We start from the raw sequence: 20,319 nt of genomic DNA on the forward strand, positions 1-20,319 counted from the left end.
TATTGCCACAATCTTTACAATCTATAAGGTAGGCTGGTGTTACTAGAAAAATTACTATCATTTCCATACTGCCTAGAGCCTTTGGAGCCAGGCGGTATATCAGTCAATCAATTAATAGGAGGAAGGAGGTTGTGAGCCGTGGTCGAGGCAAGGCTTTTGAGGGCAGCAGCCTCCGAGAGCTTCTCATTCTTTGACTTGCCTGCCTCAGCTTTCAGGAATACAGCCACACAATGCAAGGAAACAAATGCAATGTTCAGATGCAACACTCATCCCTGGAAGTTTTAAGGACTAGGAACTTAATTTTTTTAAGAAGAAAGAAAGCTGAGTTTCTATGTCTGGTTCCATATTCTAGGCTTTTCCTTGCAAGTCCTGCTTGTAGGATAATCAGACTGAGGACATGCTCAAAAGGTTTTTTTTCTGGGTCTCTGGAAGAAGTTCCAAGCAAGTTTGAGCCCCCAGATTGATTTGTGTGTGCGTGCAAAAAATAAAGCTCTTGCAGCACAGAATTGAAATGCAGTTGGCAGGATGAAGTCAAGTGACAGTCGCAATGAGCCACTGCTCTTTTTATAAGGCAATTTCCTAATTTCCTCTTCTGTCTCTCCCCCCACCACTCCCCCCAAACACTAAATGGCTGGTTATGAGTCACTCAACGGAATCCAGATAAGCAGTTTTGAAGTTGCTTATTCTCTGTCATGGCGAGGGGTTAAAAGTTCAGCAGGAGTTCAAAGGTTTTAATAAAGAGGCCCCCTTCCCAAACCCTCAGCCTCCTTTTACAGGCCATTTCTATCAGTAAATATTTAAAAGTGGCAGGAAAAGAGATTTCAGTCTCTGGTTATTGACTTGTGCTAATTCCTTGCACTCTCCTCCCGCCCCCATGTAGGGAGCTGAGAACGTCCTTAAACAGGAGTTGCCCTGAAGAGAGGGGTTCTGCCCCACGGACGGACAGGAGGAGCAGATGGTGAGGCCGCAAGAAGGGCCGTGTATTCTGACCTAAAGGCACGGATCCGAAGGAGATGGGGATGGTGAGTCAAGGCCGGGTTAGCAGGTAAGAATATCTATACCTTGCAAGATCAAGCCATTAACGTTCTGAGGGGTTGGGGCTATATTGTCTTTCCGCATATATTTCATTACATCAATTCAAATTCTCTTGATTTCCCACCCTTTCTCCAAGGAGCACTGGGTGATAGCACATGGTTCTTCCCATACCATTTGATTTTATCACCAACCCTGCAAGGTAGGTTGCATAGGAAGCTGCCTTATCAGTCAGACCATCGGTCCATCTAGCTCAGCTTTGTCTACTCTGACTGGCAGCAGCTCTTCAAGGCTGTAGGCAAGAATCCTTCCCAGCCCTACCTGGTGATGCTGCCAGGGATGGAACCTGGGGCTGTCTGCATGAGAAGCAGATTCTTTTTCACGGAGGTACAGCTCCAAAGGGGAATATCTACTCACATGTAGTCGCCCATCCAAAAGCAAACCAGGCAGATCCTACTTGGGGGACAATTCATGCTCATTATAGGGGTCAGTTCATGCTCTTTATTGCAAGACCAGCTTTTCTCCCCTAAGCCTGCTTATGACTTGCCCAAGGTGACCCAGAGAGCATCATGGCTGAGTAGAGACATGTTCTCATCTAACACTAACCATTAGTCCACACTAGTTCAAAAGGATTTATCTCTCTTCTTACTGAATTACATTCTGCATGTCAACATAAAATAAGCAGCGTCTGTTTCCCCTCTGAGTTCAGCCAGAAGGATGGATCCAAAGTTTCTATATTATATCAGCTGATTTTGTCCGTCTCAGCAGGGTCCAAGATTTTTACCTGCCATCCCTGAATTGTTAAGAGTTTCGGCCTTTTTCCAGTGTCGAGTCCATGATAGCTTAGCTACCAATGAGAGATTAGTCATAAGAAGCCTAGAAGGCTATGGAATACTTTCCGGAAGGTACTTTCCGGAACCATAGCATCAATGAATTAGCATTTAAGGCGATCCCAGTTATCTGAGAAATTGCATGAAATTTCACCACATGTGGGGGAAATTCTGTTGAGTCTGGGGAGAAAGGTCTGGGCTTGGCTGTTGTTTACACAATAGCTCGGTGTGCACACAACACAACTCTGGTTCATTGCCTTAATCCTGATTAAGATCCCCAATGTCTAGTGAAACTCTGGTTTACCTTGCTGAGTTAAATCCTGACCCCGCCCCGGGGAGGACATGTATGCCCCACCTGCGAGGACACCAGCTTATCAACTTTCTATTTTAACTTATATAAAACATTTCTATAGTGTCCTTCATCCGAGGACACCTTGTGTGCAAAAGGGCTGAAGAGACAGGGGAAATGCTTGAACCATGGTTTGCTTGGGGCGGACTTAGCACTGATGGTTCAGGCATAATGGCAAACCATGAGGCTATTCTCACAATGGGGGGAAACTGGGCTAACGGGGCCCAGTTTCCCCCCATCGCGAGAACCACTGGGCTTGCAGGCGAGCCCAGTGATTCTCTGGCGGCTAGTCCGCCAAAGAAGCCCTCCCCTTAAACGGAGTTAGCGGAGTGAGCACTCCGCTAACCTCCATCCCCCCAATTTCCCCATTTCCCCGCTAACCCCATTTGCCGTGGCGACTCATGAGGAGACCCCTCCCGGAAGGCTAAAACAAGCCTCCCAGTGTCAGGGGTCTCCCCGGGATGCCCCACGCGAGTGTGGCATCTGTGGGACTTCCTGGGGCCAGGAAGCCCCTGATCCCTGCAGCCCCTACCGGCTCCGAAGTTGTGTGGGCGGCCGATTTGGCTGCCCAGCAACGAGTGGCTGCTCGTCTGCGGCGAGAGGCCTCCCAGGCGCTACACCCGGATCGTAACGCCTCCATGGATTGCAAGGCTGAACCGTGTTTGTTGAGGGGTCTGAATACCAGGACTGTCCAGTGAACCATGGTTCAGGAGCAGCCATCAAACCAGGATCTAAAACAGAGAGGCTATTCATATGAGAGGCTATTCACAAAACCAGGAGCCCAGCCCAGTTTTGCACATTTTTGCACATGCCCAATCCCGGTGGATACACGGCGGCAAACTCACCTAAGCAGCCTCCGGCTAAAATGAGGTCAAGTCAGTGAGCTCTCCCTCAACTTCATTTTTTAAAATTGTGTATCGGCCGCAGTTGTTTGCAGCCACGGGTGGCAAACTGGAGTGGGGGAGGGATCGAAGTAATGCACCGTGCACTTGCGCAGTCCGTTATTGGGACTCCTGGGGGTGATGCGATGCGTGGTGGTGCGTCCCAGCAGCCTGACCCATGGAGCTGCCGGGCGGGCCTCAGGCAAGCCACTGCTCATCTGGGCGGGCGATCCGCCCGCCCAGAGAAGAACAGGAGATCATCGCCTGCAGGCAAGGTAGGCTCAACCCGCCTTCCCCACAGATCGCCCAGGAGCGCCGTTCACCCCAATTCTGTGGTCGTGAGTCACTCCAGTGTGGCTCCACTTGCACGGTGCATGATCGGAGCTCTGGGGGGCAGGGCTCTGGGGCGCAGCGGCATGTCCCAGCACCCCGACCTCTGGATCTGCCAGGAGCAGGAGGAGAGTTTGGTCATCTGCGGGGAGGGTGAGTCAAACCCGCTCTCCTTGCAGAGCTGCACAGAACACTTCTCACTGATCAAAGCTATTCCCACGATCACTGGGAAGCCGGCTAAGGGAGCTTAGCCCACTTCCCAGGGATCGTGGGAACCACTGGGCTCGCAGGCGAGCCTGGTGCTCCCAAGGCGGCCAGCCCTCCTAATTTTCCCTCCCCTTAGACCGAGGTTAACAGAGCAACGAGGTTAACGTCGCTCCCTTAGACAAGGTTAACGGCCAGCCCTCCTAATTTTCCCTCCCCTTAGACGAGGTTAACGGTGCTCCGTTAACCTCATCTTTTTGCTCGTGTGTTGCTGCGGCGTGCGGCGACACACGAGTAGACCCCTGCCCGGGCTCGGGGATCTCTCCAGGATGCCCTGCGCACTTGCGTGGCCCCTGATCCTGGCAGTCCCCGCCGGCTCCACGACATAGCCAGCAGTCGTGTGCCCCAGGGGTGCTCTTTGATCGTCTGCGGGCTAAGTCCGCTGTCACCGCAGACCCGACAGAAGCTCTTCTCACGGGTCGTGAGAAGAGCTTCATTGTGAGAAGATCTCCATGGTTTGCAAACTGCCACCAACCATGGTTTCACATTCCAGTTTGCAGCCAAACCTGAGCCATGGTTCAGCTTTACAGATGCAACATTTAAAGAAATCAAACCATGAAGCTATTCACACGATGGGGCGAAATTGGGCTAGCAGAGGTTAGCCCTATTTTGCCCCGTCGTGTGGACCACCAGGCTCGGCTGCAAGCCCGGTGGTTCCTCGGCGGGTAACCCGCCTAAGCGAGTGCTCCGCAAACCTGGTTTTAAAGATCGTGAGGAGCTGCGGCGCGGCTCTGCACCACGGTTACTCATGAGTAGACCAAAGCTGCCTCCAGGCTCCGGGGGTCTCCCCAGTATGCCCTGCGCGCTCACACAGGGCATACTGGAGCTTCCAGGGACCGCGCGGCCCCCGAGCTCCCCAGCCCCCACCGACTCTGTCACAGAGCCGGCAATCATGTTGGCGGACGATCCGGCCGCCCAGGGCTCCCTCCCTGCTCGTGTGCGGGGAGAGCGGGCTAAGTGCTCACCCTTCTAAACCGGGTCTCACTGATCTTGAGACCCTGCTCCATGGTTAATGAAAACAAACCCTGGTTAAGGTTCGGTTTGCATATGACCACAGACTGCTAAATCTGAATGTGTGATGAGAAATATGGTTGCTTCCAATAGATTTGCAATAGGTTTGCAGTGTCCCCTTCTTGTTTTGCTCTTCCACGATCCCATTAAAACCAACTTTGGCATGGTTTTCTTTTTGGATTCTGGACCAGAAACAACTCACATGCCTCCAGGCATTTGTCTTTGTTTGTCATGAGGACTGGAAATGGGCCCTGTTCTCCCACGCTTCCCGCTTGTTGGCTTTGTAGAGATAATGTGGGCTGAAAGGCTCTCTGGCTTCTCAATGTGAAAAAAGAGGCAGTTTGGCAAGGTCAGAAAGAAATGATTCTTCCCACCTCGAAAAGCAGAGGCCAACCAGGTGCAGCCTGGAATTTCTTGATTTCCTCTGTGTCTGCAGCGATCAGGTAACAACCATCCCTCAGGGCACAGGTAGCAGACATGACAAGGGACTGGTCTGATTGATTGTGGCAACTCCGGTTTCCTTGTTTTAACTTGCCCTCCGGTTCTTAATTGTTGAGATGCCAAAGGACAGACACAGAAATATTATATTTTAGTTGCAAACAAGCCAGAGGCTCTGATAACTAGCGGTGGTCAGTCATGGGTGCTTCAGGGGACAGAGATGGGCAAGAACCATTGCTTGGCTAGCTCCCTGTTAATTAAGTGGCTGTTTTCCCAAGCAAAGCAGTCTGTTAGGTAGGCGGCTCCCCAAAGAAGCTGCAGCAAGGACCATCCAAGATGGAGGGCAAGCCATGGACTTTTCAGGAGCACTTTGCCGCCTGCTGCAGAGCCTCTTCCTAGAGCATCCCTATCATCTTTCCTGGGCAGCCATGGCAACCACATTTGTGAGTGCAGTAGACACCAAAGTGGTGGTAGGAGCACTTACAGTTGCTTAGCAACCACACAGATGACCTCCAACCGCTTCTTGATAGGCCCAGAAGTGATAGGCTGGGTGGGGGGCCACCGGTGGTTGCTAAGCAACCACCGCATCCTTTCTGTTCCAGGCTGGTTTGCAATGGCAACACCTTGGCCTGGGTGTGTTTGAGAGCCCTTCTGGTGGTTGCTAGGTAACAATGACTCCTTCTTTCCAGAGCTAACAAAATGGCTGGTCTGGGAAGCACGTATGTGTAAAGTCTAGCATCTTGTGGCCACACTATCAAGAACCTTCCCTCTGCCCCATGAACATTACACTGAGCTCGAGGGGAGCATGCACCAAGCAGTCCTCACTGGTGGCGGGGAACCGGGCTTTTAGAACTGTGGTCACTGAGCCTGGATTTAAGGTGTATGCATGCCCCAGATTTATCTTTGATTTTCCCTCGGCATCAGAGAGAAAATCCATAGGTGTGTTTCCCCACAGACAGGTCTACAATGGCTAGTGGACAGTCAACAGGACAAGCGTTCTCAATCACAGTTTCTGCATGCTGGGCAAGTGTCCACCTGTTGGGTTTCTGCCTGTCTTGCAGCAGTTAAAAGCATTCTGGTCCTTACAGCTGGGTGGGGGCACGTTGCATGCTATGCTGGGACGCAGAAGTGTCTCAGATTGACTCCCGCCTGCAAGAATCTTGGAATGCCTCTTGTTGATTTCTGGATTCATGCAGTTTCATCTGAGCAGGAAGTCAGAGGTTGGTCTTGATGAACTCTAAACTTCCCCAGCTCTGTATGATTCTGTAATTCCTGAGACAATGATAGCAGCAAGTCCTTTAATAGGAAAAGCAAGCCATTGCTGAATTTCCAAGTGGTGTTGGCATTCAGTCATGTCTGGTCAGAAAGCCCTATCTCAGGTAGAGTGGAGGCTGGGAAAGGATACTTTGCACATGCTCAAAGGTTTTTCTAGTCTTTGCTTTGTCTTGACATTGAGTGCGAGTATGGAACTTCCTCAGTGCCAGTTCAGATTAAATCCAGATTCATGCTTCTTGAGCAAAGAGTGGCAACTCCCTTATGTCATGTAAATGGGACTTTTTACCACCCAGCAGTAGGTAAGGATTTGTTTTCACACATTTCTGCCAGGAAGTTCCCACCACAGGCTTGTGTGGTGGGACAGGAAGGTCCCAGTTGGAAATCCAGACTACCAGATGGCTGTCCCGGCAAGGCCCAGCTTGCTGGAAGGCCAGCTGGTGGTTGGTTTGACATAGGTCAGATTGTCTGCATTCCAGATGACTGACGCAATGGCTTTTATCAAAAAGGTGTGTGTGTTTGGAGTAACCTCATCCGACCTGCATATCCCTTCTGAAATCTGAAGTTGTTCTTCCTTCTCTGTAATGTTGCAGGGGTGCGGTGGGGGTCTTCAGGGTTCTCAGAGACCTTTGGCACCCAGACTGAACCACAGCTCCCAGGCGGCTATGAGGGAAACTATTGGTAGTGAAGACATGTTCTAAAATAGTGAGCTGAGGCTGTTTTACTGTGATGAGCCCGGACTTTAGCCTGGTTCAGACATTGTGTACAGATGTCTGCACACTCGTACATATGTTTGTGTGAATGATACATTTCAAAAGTGAACCTGGATACTGGGCCTGTACCATGCATGGTACAGATAGGTAGTGTACTTCTGTACCTGTCTGTGTTCCACATCTCTGCCATGGGATGTGGTGATGACCACTAGCTTTAGAAGGGGCTTGGACAAACTCATGGAGGACAGGTCAATCAGTGGCTACTAGTCTGGTGGCTATAGGCCACCCCCAGCCTCAGAGGCATGATGCCTCTCGATCCCAGTTGCAGGGGAGCAACAGCAGGAGAGGGGGCAGGCCCTCCGCTCTTGCCTGTGGGCTACCCAGAGGCATCTGGTGGGCCACTGTGTGAGACAGGATGCTGGACTAGATGGGCCTCCTTGGGCCTGATCCAGCAGGGCTGTTCTTATTATATGTGAATGACTGTACCTCTGTACAGATCTCTACCTGTGTACACTGTACACTTGTTGTACCAGTGTTGAACATAACATGTGAATGGGCCTATTGAGTTGCATGTCCAGTATGTGCTCATGTAAATTTATTGTGGCAGCTGGTGCTATGAGGTGGGCATTGAGGACCTACCCATGATTAAAGCTGAGAAAAAGCCAGTGGCTATTTTCTAAATAAAGAGGTGCTGGGGTTAAGCCCATTGTTTCCTGTATCAGGGATGCCCAGATGTTGTTAACTGCAACTCCCAGAATCCTCAGCTGCAGTGGTCTTTGGCTGAGGATTATGGGAGTCAGCCACATCTGGGAATCCCTGTTACAAGGGACATGGGTTAAGCCGTGTCCTCAGACTTGCAGGCCCCCTCCCTCAATTCCAAATGGCTGGAGCTGGCTAGTTACCGTGTGAATGGTGTGCTGTGCGTGCTTAAAAGATACTCTCATCTTTATTGCCTTACATCTGACAGGGCTTAACTTTGGCACTGAAAAGGTACTGGAGCTAATTGTCTGCCACTTCTGTTCAAACCAAAATGGGTCCCCGCACAAGAAGGCCAAAGGACCAACCTTCTGGAGTTTGCTTAAATATATAAATAAATACACTTTGAGCTGCTTTCAGGTCTTCCTTGGCAAAAAATAAAACCAGGCCTTGGAGCCAGGATTTATTCGATTGACATAGGGACATAGGAAGCTGCCTTATTCTGAGTCAGATCATAGATCTAGCTTCTAGAACATCTGTCTTTGACCAGTCTCCATTGGTGGCCTTGACCAAGGTTTAAATCCCCCTCAGGGAGAACTTTTCCTTCAAGTCTTGTGCAGTTTCCCCCTCCTCATGGCTACTGTTCACATCTCACTGTCTGGAAAGTCTGATTTCCTGTCCTTGAGACCTTGGCCTCGGGTGACAGAACTTGGGAAGGCTTCATTTTCCCAGGATCCTCGTTGGTTTAACTGATTGATTGCAATTTCAATCTACCAGTCCCTTTTCCACTATAAATGCCCTCAGCAGTTAACAATAAAAACCATTATACAACATAATAAACAAGAAATTAAAAAGACGAAAACGAACATCCGTTCATATTAAGAAAGAACAGTCACACATCTCAGAAGGCGAACTGGTGGAATAAAAATGTCTTTGATGGTAGCCTTCAAGAAGTCAAATCTTTTCTTGCATCACAAAAATGACTATTTCCCTCGTGCTCCATCCTCGGTTCGCCTTCACATTTTTGGTACTTTCCTTTCACTCAAAATTGTGTTGAGGCAGACATTTGCCTCTGTGCCCTTGACAGCTGTATGATACAGGCAGAACTTCATCAGAAGAAGCTTCTCTCTCTTTGGAGATGTATTGATGGGAAAGGCATGACATACATAAAAAGCTGCCATATACTGAGTCAGACTATTGGTCTATCTAGCTCAGTATTGTCTACCCAGACTGGCAGCGGCTTCTCCAGGGTTGCAGGCGGGAGTCTCTCTCAGCCCCATCTTGGAGATGCTGTCAAGGAGAGAACTTGGAACCTTCTGCATGCAAGCAGGCAGGTGCTCATCCCAGAGTGGCCCCATTCCCTAAAGGGAATATCTTACGTGCTCACATGTAGTCTCCCATTCAAATGCAAACCAGGGTAGATCCTGCTTAGCAAAGGGGACAATTGAGGCTTGCTACCACGAGACCAGCTCTCCTCCTCTGTTGGATTTCTGCTTGTCACGTGACTGTTAAAGGCATGAATCCCCTCACCTTTAAATTGAGCAACAGATACCAGCCGTGAGACAAGGGCTCTTCTCCACTGCATTCATTTAATTTCCACAACTGTTTACTCACGTCTCTCTGCCACCTGGGTTCTTGTCACAGGTGCTTGTGAAGCTGGGTGCCAAATCGGTGAGGTTTGTAGGAAAACTGGCCCTGAAAACCGCCACCCAAGTTGACGTTTCTCCAAGGGGACTCTGGATTATTTCTGGAGACATATGTATGTGTTACTGGAGGGGAGGGGACATACTGGAGGGGAGCGAACAAACAGAAATAACTTCACCAGTTCTGCACAGTGGAGCCAGGTTTTTTGTCTCTTTGGAGTCTTAGAAGTAGTGCCTTTCCTCAGACACGGTGATGAAGCTGCTCCTCTCTTGGATAAGGTAAAGTGGGCCGTCAAGTCGATTTCGACTCCTGGCGCCCACAGAGCCCTGTGGTTTTCTTTTAGTAGAATACAGGAGGGGTTTCCCATGGCCTCCTCGCATGCAGTATGAGATGATGCCTTTCAGCATCTTCCTATATCGTTGCTGTACCAGCGGGGATTTGAACCGGCAACCTCTGCTTGTTAGTCAAGCATTTCCTCACTGCGCCACTTAAGGTGACTCTTGGATAAGGAGCTGGCCTTCATTATCTGTGCTTTAGCAACCTTCCATTTGGATTTCCACCATGCACTCTGCCAACAAGGCAAGAATATGTTGTGCTTTGAACACTCAACAGCACAAATGTAACACAACCATGACTGTGAACGTGAATCCTCACACAACACCCCTGTTGCCATTTAGCAGGCCAACGAATTGATAGATGGCTGTGCCCAATGCGAGCTCAGAAGAACCAGGGAGTGCTGGTTCCTTTCCCGATGAACTAAATCTTATTTTGACCAAGTTAAATCTCACGGCATGTTTAGAAGAGACTCTCATTCGCCATCCTGTGGCCAGCCTCTGTTCCGTGCCAGGACAGTCTCGAAAAAGCGTCCTGTTGCATTCCTGCCTGGCTTTTCTTTGTAAATCTCCGGGAAGGGAGATTCCACGGCAATCTCCCAGTGAGTCACCTCCAACCAATGACTTGCTCTTCTGTACACCTGGTTCCTTCTTGGGCCCTCGATTTGTGTCCGTTGATCTCTGGAGGGGACAGGGGCGAGTTGGCACCTCTGCAGCAAGGCGTTGCATGAACGGGCCTTGTGGCCATGTGGTGCCAGGTTCTGAGTCACCTTTGGCCAGATGCAAGTATCGCTGGGCGGTCACCAGGCCAATGAAATGACAGCGTTTTGTTGCCATTCCCCTCCGTTGGCTCGTGACTTCCTTTTGTCCAGGAAAAGCTCTGAAGGGTTATTTTTCAGGCAAGGACAGGGTGAATGAGTCACCTTGGTAAAAGTACAGGACGGCCTGTCCATGGCTGTATTAAGAGGTCCGGAGCCAGAAGTTGTTGTGATGGGGGGCTGGGTATTGTAGATTAACGGGAAATTGCAAGAAATGAAATGAAATTGAATATTAGGGTTGTCCCTCAGATAAAGAAAGACCTGTCTATGTTCATTGATTGATTGGTTAAATACGTGTATACTTGCATATGAATAAAAAAATACTTTTGGGGTTTTAAAAATAAGTGTTTTTAAGTGGTGTACACAAGCACCATTTTATAAGAGGCATTCCCTCCTGTGTATGAAAGAGAACAGGGAAGACGACTTCTAGAATAGTATTGGAAGAGGCATTCTCTTCCATAGAAAAGAAGAAATGTCCCTTTCCCTTGTGGAAAGGGAAGAGGTCTTCCCTCCTGAGAGAATAGAGGATGCCTCTTCTAAGAGGGTTCCTGCAATGCAGATTTTTGTATTAAAAATAATATTTATAAAAAATCTACTGCCTGATTAATGGAGAGAACATTTTTCAGTGGCTCAAAAAGTTTTCAGCTGATTAATTTGCCCGGTGTTGCAGCTCTACTAAATAGGACCTGTCTTAACAGGTTTCAAGTAACATTATTGAATTTAATAATTTTAACATAGAAAGAGGAGTGGACTTGTTCTCTGTTGTTTCTGATGGCAGGTGTAGAACCCATGCATTGGAATGATGAGGAAATGGATTCAGGCTAGGTGCTAAGAGAAATTTCCTGTTGGTAAGAACTGTTGGACTGTGGAACAGTGTGCCACATGCAGTGGTGGGCTCTCTGCCGCTGGAAATTTCCATCAGAGCCTGGATGGCCATCTGTCAGGTCTCTGAGGTCCCTTCCAACTCAAACGTTCTGTGACTCTAATACGATTCCCAGCTTAAGTGCCTGAGTCCTTCTCAGACATCTCAGCACAACATTGGGTAGGTGACGGTAAGCTGAAAACTTGGAGTGGGGGTCATGCTGTTCCACAGCATGCAAGGACACAGCCAAACTTCTGCTCACATATGGCTGTCCGTGGCAAGATACTTTCCCCATGTGGTGGGTGTGGGTGCAGTGGCAGGGTTGCTGCTGCTGTCAGCGCTGACCTGTTCAGAGCGTTGGCAACGTAACTGTTACATTCTGGGACGGCAATCCCTGGTGGTTGCAGGAGAGAGATGTCAAAGTTTTGCTGACAGTATCTGTAGGGTCTTGTGGGGTCAGTTACCTCTGCAGGAGATTGTCTTCAAAGGCAGCTTTTTACCGGGGAAAGAGCTGGTCTTGTGGTGGCAAGCATGAATTGTCCCCTTTGCTAAGCAGGGTCTGTCCTGGTTTGCAATTGAATAGGAGACTACATGTGAACACTGTAAGATATTCCCCTTAGGGGTGGGGTTGCTCTGGGAGGAGCAAGAAGATTCCAAGAGAGGGCTGAGAGAGACTCCTGCCTGCAGCCTTGGAGAAGCTGCTGCAAATCTGGGTAGATAATACTGAGCAAGATGGACCAGGAGTCTGACTCAGTAGAAGGCAGCTTAAGTTCCTACAGCTGAGCCAAAGTGAGTTTTTTTTAGATGTGAAATGTAGTCCACTAAGGTTCATCCTTGTTTGTACGTACACACACACACACACACACACACACACACACACACACACACACATTTCCAAACAGGCATGGCAACCTCAGCCTCTGTCAATGGTTCTGAAATGGCCAGGTCTGATAGAAATATTAGAAACCTGGCCGTGTCAAAAGAGCAGAGTTTTTTTCTGCCTATTGCCAATCAGGTTTGAGGTGGAGCAGCCCCCCCGCCCCAGCTTCGAATGCAGGATGGAAGAATGCGCACTTGAGGTCTGATTGCTGACCCAGCGGCCTGTCACCCTAGCCCAGGCTTGACCTAGATAAACATGAACTGGGCACAGGACCCAGCATCGAAAGAATCTCCACTTTCAAGTTTCTAGTCCTTCTGTTGTCACGTAGCAGGCAGCGTCTTGCCCTAGGACTTGGCAGAGGCAGGGTCAACCCTTTGCTCAAGATTTCTGGGTGACTTTGGGCCAGTCGCTTGCTCCCACTCAACCTAACTTACCCCACAGGGTTGTTGTTGAGGATAAAAGGGGGTGAGGAAGAGAACCGTGCAAGCTTCCCTGAGAGCTTTGGACAGAGGTGGAGGAGACCATCTAGGTCCATCTAGTGCAGTTGCTCCTGGGAAACCGACAAGCAGGGCCTGGGAGGCCTATCCCACTGCTGCTCCCCAGCACAGATAGACTGCCTCTGAACAGGGAGGCTCTGTCTGAGCTCTCTTGGCTAATAGCTGTTGATAGCCATAGCCGCATCCTCCATGAATCTGCCTAAAGCTTCAGGCAAAGACAGGATAAACATGTAACAAATGATTCCTTTGCATTCATAATAATTCTCATGTATTCACCCAGATTGGAGATTTTCGATCTCCCCCCCCCCCCCAGTTGAAACCGCTTGAAAACTGCTTGGGGGCTTGGTGGGCCACTCAAACAAACAAATCAAAATGCGTAAGGCATATGTTAAAAAAAAGGGGGGGGGTACAAATGGTAGATACTCTCAGCTGCTTTTATGGGCCACCCTGGATCTGATCTGGATTTCACAGGGAAACGGTAGACCCAGAGACTGGGCAGACTGCTGGCCGCTTTCCAGATGAGACCCTTGCAGCAGGCGGATCTCGGGAGTCTGCTTCCACACTTCCGGCGTCGTGACGCCGCAGTCCCTATGCGGACAGCAGGGGGCCGTTCACATTTCTGATGCCTTGTTGCGAATTTAATTGCTCCGCTATAGAGCGAGGACGTCGTATATCCAGCATTAAAAAGTTGCTGGTTTTTTCCGGGTTTCCGCGAGACCGCTCCCACTTCTGTTTATGATGTTTCAAATGCGACTTGCCTGAACGGAAGCGTTTTGCTAGTGTTGAGCAGCTAGTCTGGAAAGCGCCCTGGCCTTGTGGCAGCAAGCATGACGTGTCCCCTTTGCTGTGCAGGGTCCGCCCTGGTTTGCATTTGAATGGGAGACCACATGTGCGAGCCCTGGAAGAGATTCCCCGTAGGGCATGGGGCAGCTGTGGGAAGAGGACCTGCATGCTTGCCTGCAGAAGGTTCCTCCCTGGCATTCCCAGATTGGGAAGAGAGATTCCTCCCCCAGCCTTAGAGAAGCCGCTGCCAGTCTGTGAAGACGATACTGAGCGAGAAGGACCAATGGTCTGACTCGGTAGAAGGCAGCTTCCTATGTTCCTATGACATTTCAAAAGTCAAAGTGGGAAAGAGGGTATTGCAGGAGGATTTGAGGTTACCTCCGGGTAGAGGTTTATTTGTGTGGCTTATTTTTAGCAACATTTATATGCAGCTATGGCAATCCTGCAGTGGCTTCTGGGTGGCGTGATATCATCAGGCACGATACGCAAAACGAAACTCTGGATGTGTGCCGAAGGGCATGGCGGCCAATAGCATGGATGCCAAGCACTATCTGCCTTGGTATGGCATCCACAGTTGTAAATCCAAACCGGGATTAACTGTGCTGGCGAATGCATGCCTAGGATAGTGCAGGGTTTATAAAGCCACAGCTGGTTTGAGAGAAGTCAGCTGAGCGGGGGGGGGGGGGAGCAGTGCCCATTGTGCAAAGGAGCCTCCAATCGTCCACTAAAATAGCTGGATGACAGGGAAGCACTTCTTAGAGAACCTGTGGGACTCATTGCCACAGGCTGATGCAGCTGCCACTGACGTAAATGGTTTGTCCAGATAGGTCTGATTCAAAAAGTGGGATTTAAAGGGGTCTGCCAGACCTGATAACACAACATGCAGCCTTGGGGTATCCATCAGGTGTACCTATCTGGCCTTCAGAGGAGCAGTGGAAGGTACACCTGTCCAGTCAGGCTTTTAATAATCTGATTTTGAAATTTAATTTGTTCTCACTGTTTATTTTAAAGTTTATTGATGTTTTAAATTAGCTGTGAACTGCCTTGAGACAGTGGTGGCGCAGTGGTAAAACTGCCGCCCTGTAACCAGAAGGTTGCAAGTTCGATCCTGACCAGGGGCTCAAGGTTGACTCAGCCTTCCATCCTTCTGAGGTCGGTAAAATGAGTACCCAGAATGTTGGGGGGCAATATGCTAAATCATTGTAAACCGCTTAGAGAGCTCCGGCTATAGAGCGGTATATAAATGTAGTAAGTGCTATTGAGACCTAGTTAGAGGCGGTATTTAAAAAATGTGATAAATAAGTAAATAAAATCATTTTAAAAGGTGATGAGTAACAGAGATATTCCCATCATGCTTTGCACATGAACTTTCTGAGAGAAGCCCGGGAAGACAGACTGCTAGATAGATCACCTGCTCCGTGTGATAGTTCTGAGCGTTCTTAAATGCACGTGGTTCGTGCAATTTTGTTATTTTGGACGAAGTGGTTCTAGGCCCCGTTCCTCCCCAGCGAGGGGAGCAAGAGCTGCAGTGGGTGGGGGCTCTGTCTTCTCGCCCTGCCCGTGCAGATGGAATCACCATCTTGTTTTTCTTTTCAGGTTTTGCTTGGCTGGCTTCTCCCTGACTCTCTCCGTGATGACTGTGTGCTTCTGCCAAGACATCGAGAAGGTGAGTCACCGTGCAGCAATGGGCTTACTCATGAGCTGGCTGGAGACACCCAGAATGGATCTGGGTTGTGCGTTTTATTTTGTGCAGCGGTCACTCCATCCAACCCGTTGGCCTTGGCTTGTCCTAAATGCAGAAATTCCCTAACCACCTGCCACGAGAAATCAATGAAAGATGCGGGTGACATCCCTAGAGCACGCTGACATCCCTGACATCCCTATGCAGGCTGCTTGCTGTATCCTGCATGAGTCTCTGCTCTTAGGACGGGCTCCTTTCAGCTGCTGTTCCTGGACAGGCAAATCCACCCAGTGTGGCTGGCCACATTCCCTTCCTGGAAACCGTGCCCTTAGTTATAACTGGGGCTCCAGATGAAAGAAAATCTCAGTATGGATATCTTTAAGCTATTTTTCCCTATCTGTGAAACAGGCCTATTAAATACCATTTTTTTCACAGCTCGGTTGTGAAGTTATAACACTCTGTACTTTTGTGATCAGAATGTGCATGATTATAAAATGAATATCTCATTGCCGCTATACGCATGAGTGGTGTTCTCAGATTAAAGAAACATTATGTGGTGAATTTTAGCCAATTGGGTAAATTTGCATAAGAGAAGAGGCATTCTCTTAGAAGAGGCATTCTCATCACTTATGTGGAAGGGAATGCCTCTTCCAAGGTGTTGCTTTTCTTATTTTTTTTATTTTTATTTAACATCTTTGTATACTGCCCAAAATGCAATTTTTCTGGACTCCCCCCGCCTTCTAAATAAGGCCTCATAATAAAATATATTTATGTACAATATTTCTTACAAACCAGCTGCCTAGTTAATTGGAAGCACCTTTTGTATTATCAAGAGGACATTTTGTTGCATTCTGCAATCTCCTTTTATGGTATTCCAAAAAATGAGAAAGGGCCCTCGATCAATCACTAGGTGTTTTCAAAAGCTTTCATTGTACTTTCCAAGGGTCAATGCACATAAAAAGTTAAGTAGACTCCTCTTTCTCATCTCCCTCACTTTCTGTGAGTCTGGTGATAAATTTTAACATTACTTTGGCGGTGAGCAGCAAGTTCTTGACAGAGTTTCTATCCCTTAGATTAACAGTAACTTTAAAAAGTCTATGGAATGTTGTTTCTGGTTCAAAGATGATTCAATAGCCAGTTATTAGGACTCTCGACCCCCACTTTCCAAAAGGGCTTTTTCTCTGCTTATTTTCACCAGCATAGGGTAAGAATCCTGCATGGTTTGCATTACACTGCCTACAGTTGTCTGAGCTTATGTTGATCTTTTGCGAGCCAGTGAATAAATCCACAAAATGTACTAGTCCAGAAGAAATAGCCCTGCCTCATATCTGTGTGTCAAATGTGACATAAGAGAAGCAACCCAACTAGCGTGGTGTAGTGGTTAGAGTTCTGGATTAGGTCCGGTGAGACCCGAGTTCAAATCCCCATTCAGCCAGGAGACTTGCTGGGTGACTCTGGGCCAGTCACTTCTCTCTCAGCCTTACCTACTTCACGGGGTTGTTGAGAAACTTTATGTAGTACACTGCACTGGGCTCCTTGGAGGAAGAGCGGGATATAAATGTAAAAATAATAAAATAATAATAACTTGGGGGCAGTCCGGTCAGCACCGGGAAACATCTATTTTGAAAGCTCTGGTCATGTGCCCAATACTATGTGGGTAGTTCTGAGTCTGTTTCCTGTTCAAGGTATCATTTGAAGTAGTTATAGGCACTGCAGTCTGTTCTGGATGCTTGGGCAGATTGACAGAAAAGCCGTGATAGTGAAATGGAACCTCCAGCTTCAGAAGTAGTGTACCTGTTGCTGAGGGTCAACAGTGAGGCAGGGCTATTGCCGTTGGATCCTGTTTGTGAGCTTCCCAGAGGCCACAGATGGAAATGGAATGTTGAAGTTGATGGATTTTTGCTCCAAGCTATCAGGGCTCTTAGGTTCTTAGTTACCAAAAGGGTTGGACAGATTCACAGAGGAGCTGAGGTCTTTCAGTTATTAAGGTATGGTAGTTAAATGGAGCTTCCATGTGCAGAGGAAGTCTACCTCTGAAAAGCCAGCTGCTGGCTGGGGACAAACCATGGGAGAAAGCTGTCGCTCTCGTTCCTTGTATTGGACGTTTGCTTGGCCACTGTCGGAAACAGGATGCTGGGCTAGATGGACTCTCAGTCCAATCTGGCAGGTCTCTTCTTATATTCTTAATCAAAATTAGAGTGCACCTCAGGACAAGACACTTTCTTTGGTATCTGAGAGTCTCTTCCCCCACTTCCACCATTCAACAAAATTTTGTACACATTTGTCAACCCACCTTTGCAGTCATAAAGTTGAGGAATTTGGGGGGGTGGGGGAAGCAATTAATCAATGCGTTCATGCCTTGGTTTTGCATCCAGTATCAGATTCTGCCATTTTTCTGTGCTTGTGCGGAATTGCTAACTATGCAGAACCTCTCTGTCGCCGCTTCCCTGGGGACATTAATCACTACATCCCCCTGCCGCGGACACACACACACACCTCACATAAGGAAATCTGGCTTCTTTGGAACCAGGTTAAGGGAAAGATTTAAATGTAAGGATTTTCCCTTCAGTCACCCACCAGATGGTGTGCAAAGAGGCTCTGAAGTCTAGTTCTCCAGGGGTCAGAAACACTTGTTAGCTTGTCACTGGCTTGAGACCAACATCTCTGATTCTGGAGCCACCAAACAGCTGGGCTCAATTTTCTAGATGTGAATTTGGTCATATTCACTGTGGTCCCTGGAAGGCAGGAGCTGGAGTGCTGCATCGCCAGCAAAACCAAACCCTTGTAATTAAAACTGTAAATGCCATTGGAATGAGGAAGGCTTCCAGCCAAAGGTCAAAAGGCTTTCCTCGTTGCGGTGAGGATGAGCATCTGCCGGTTGTAATTTCTCTCGTAAAACAGCATATCCTGCAGCCCATCGGTAAGGTAGGCTCCTGTTATTCTAGTGTTTATGGATGAGGCCGTGGGACTGCCCAGAGCCGCCCAGTGACTCTGCTGCAGAGGTGTGTCTTGAACTCGGACCCCGCCTCCACGCAGCACGGCAGCTTCAGAATTGCAACAAGGCTCCCTCCTCAGATTCGAGGAGCAAACAGACTTCTTGTTGGGTGCTAATTCTGCATATTTCAACACTTGCACAAATGCACATTCAGATATGGGGCCGTAGCTCAATGGTAGAACATCTGTTTTGCATGCAGGAACATAGGAAGCTGCCATATTCTGAGTCAGACCATTGCTCTGTCTAGCTCAGTATCATCTACACAGTCTGGCAGCAGCTTCTCCAAGGCTGCAGGTAGGAGTCTCTCTCAGCCCTGTCTTGGAGATGTTGCCAGGGAGGTAACTTGGGAACCTAGATGCTCTTCCCAGAGTGGCTCCATCCCCTAATAAGGGGAGTATCTTACAGTGCTCACACTTCTAGTCTCCCATTCATTTGCAACCAGGGTGGACCCTGCTTAGCTAAGGGGACAAGTCATGCTTGCTACCACCAGACCAGCTCTCCCCACTGCAGAAGGGAGAAGGAACCTGCAGAAGATCCTAGGTTCAATCCCTGGCAGCATCTCCAGGTAGGGCTGGGAGAGACTCCTGCTTGAAACATTCAAGAGCTGCTGCCAGTCAGTGTAGACAGTACTGAGCTAGATGGACCCAGGGTCTGACTCTGTATAAGGCAACTTCCTATATCAGGGATGGGACTGTAGCTAAGGGGACAAGTCATGCTTGCTACCACAAGACCAGCTCTTTTCCCTGCAGAAGGTTCCAGGTGGCAGCATCTCCAGGCAGGGCTGAGAGAGACTCCTGCCTTAAACCTTGGAGAGCTGTGGCCAGTCAGTGGGGCTATTCCCACGATCGGGGAAAATTGGGCTAGGAAAGCCTAGCCCGGTTTTCCCCAGTCGTCAGAACCACTGGGCTGGGCTTGCGCAGGGCATACTGGAGCTTAGCTCCCCAGCCTCCACCGGCTCCGTCTTGGAGCCGGCAATCGTGTGGGTGGCCGATCCAGCCGCCCAGGGCTCCCTCCCCGCTCATGAGTAGGGAGAGTGGGCTTAGCCCGCTCTTCCTGCTCCAATCCGTGAGACCCGGTCCAGAGTAGACCAGGCCTGCTCAACTTCGGCCCTCCTGCAGATGTTGGCGTAAAGCTAAGGTAAAGTGTGCCGTCAAGTCAATATTGACTCCTGGCGCCCATAAGAGCCCTGTGGTTTTCTTTTGGTAGAATACAGCAGTGGTTGACCATGGCCTCCTCCGTGAGAGGAGTAGGACCCCTCATTTGTATGACTCTTATACAAAGCCAGACCTTTGCCATCCAATATGAGATGATGCCTTTCAGCATCTTCCTAGATCGCTGCTGCCCGATATAGTAGCAGTGGGGATTCAAACCAGCAACCTTCTGCTTGTTAGTCAAGCATTCCCCCGCTGCACCACTTAAGGTGACTAGATGTTGGCCTACAACTCTCATAATCCCTGACTATTGGCTACTGTGTCTGGGGTTTATGGGAACTGTAGTCCAAAAACAGCTGCGGGGCCAAAGTTGAGCAGGCCTGGTGTAGACAATACTGAGCTAAGTGGACCAATGGTCTGACTCAGTAGTAGGCAGCTTCCTGTGTTCCTATGGTGCAGACGTAATAACTTTGGAGACTGCCACATGACTATGTGACAACGGATAAGGGAGTAGAAGGTTTCACGTTTTGGGTGATTCGCCAAGCAAAGTTGGCCGCCCTCTTTTGGTAGGTGGACCTTTTCCTTAAGAAGGCGGGGTCTTCTGTTTTAGGGGCGGGGCTTGTGAGGCCCAAGATGCCCTTCCAGTCCTTCTTGAAATTCTGCTACCTGTGTAAGGACCCCTTGCAATTTAGGACAGCGGTTTGTGCTTCCTCTTTCTCATGGCAATCTTCAGCAAAAGCAGATGGAAGCCAGGTCCCCTTCTGCCCGATGGTCTGGTGCCTTGGTTATCTTCTGACCCAGTGCTATCTTTCCCTTCTCAGCAGTGCCAAATATCTGGGCTGTTCAGCGAGCGTCTCCAT

General features: G+C 49.0%; 1 protein-coding gene across 4 annotated transcripts in view; it reads left to right on the forward strand.

Annotated features, from left to right (window-relative positions):
- Positions 1 to 20,319, forward strand: part of ADAMTSL4 (ADAMTS like 4) — a 75,776-nt gene that overhangs the window by 24,592 nt on the left and 30,865 nt on the right. For all 4 annotated transcript variants that reach the window (XM_053278499.1, XM_053278500.1, XM_053278497.1 and 1 more), the window contains exons 3-4: positions 881 to 1,045; positions 15,229 to 15,298. In XM_053278499.1, coding sequence (XP_053134474.1) covers positions 1,014 to 1,045; positions 15,229 to 15,298 — 102 coding nt within the window. In that variant the 5' untranslated portion in view covers positions 881 to 1,013. The remainder of the gene's footprint in view (positions 1 to 880; positions 1,046 to 15,228; positions 15,299 to 20,319) is intronic.

The sequence above is a fragment of the Hemicordylus capensis genome, chromosome 14 (genome assembly GCF_027244095.1).
Source record: "Hemicordylus capensis ecotype Gifberg chromosome 14, rHemCap1.1.pri, whole genome shotgun sequence".
NCBI classification, from domain to species: Eukaryota; Metazoa; Chordata; class Lepidosauria; order Squamata; family Cordylidae; genus Hemicordylus; species Hemicordylus capensis.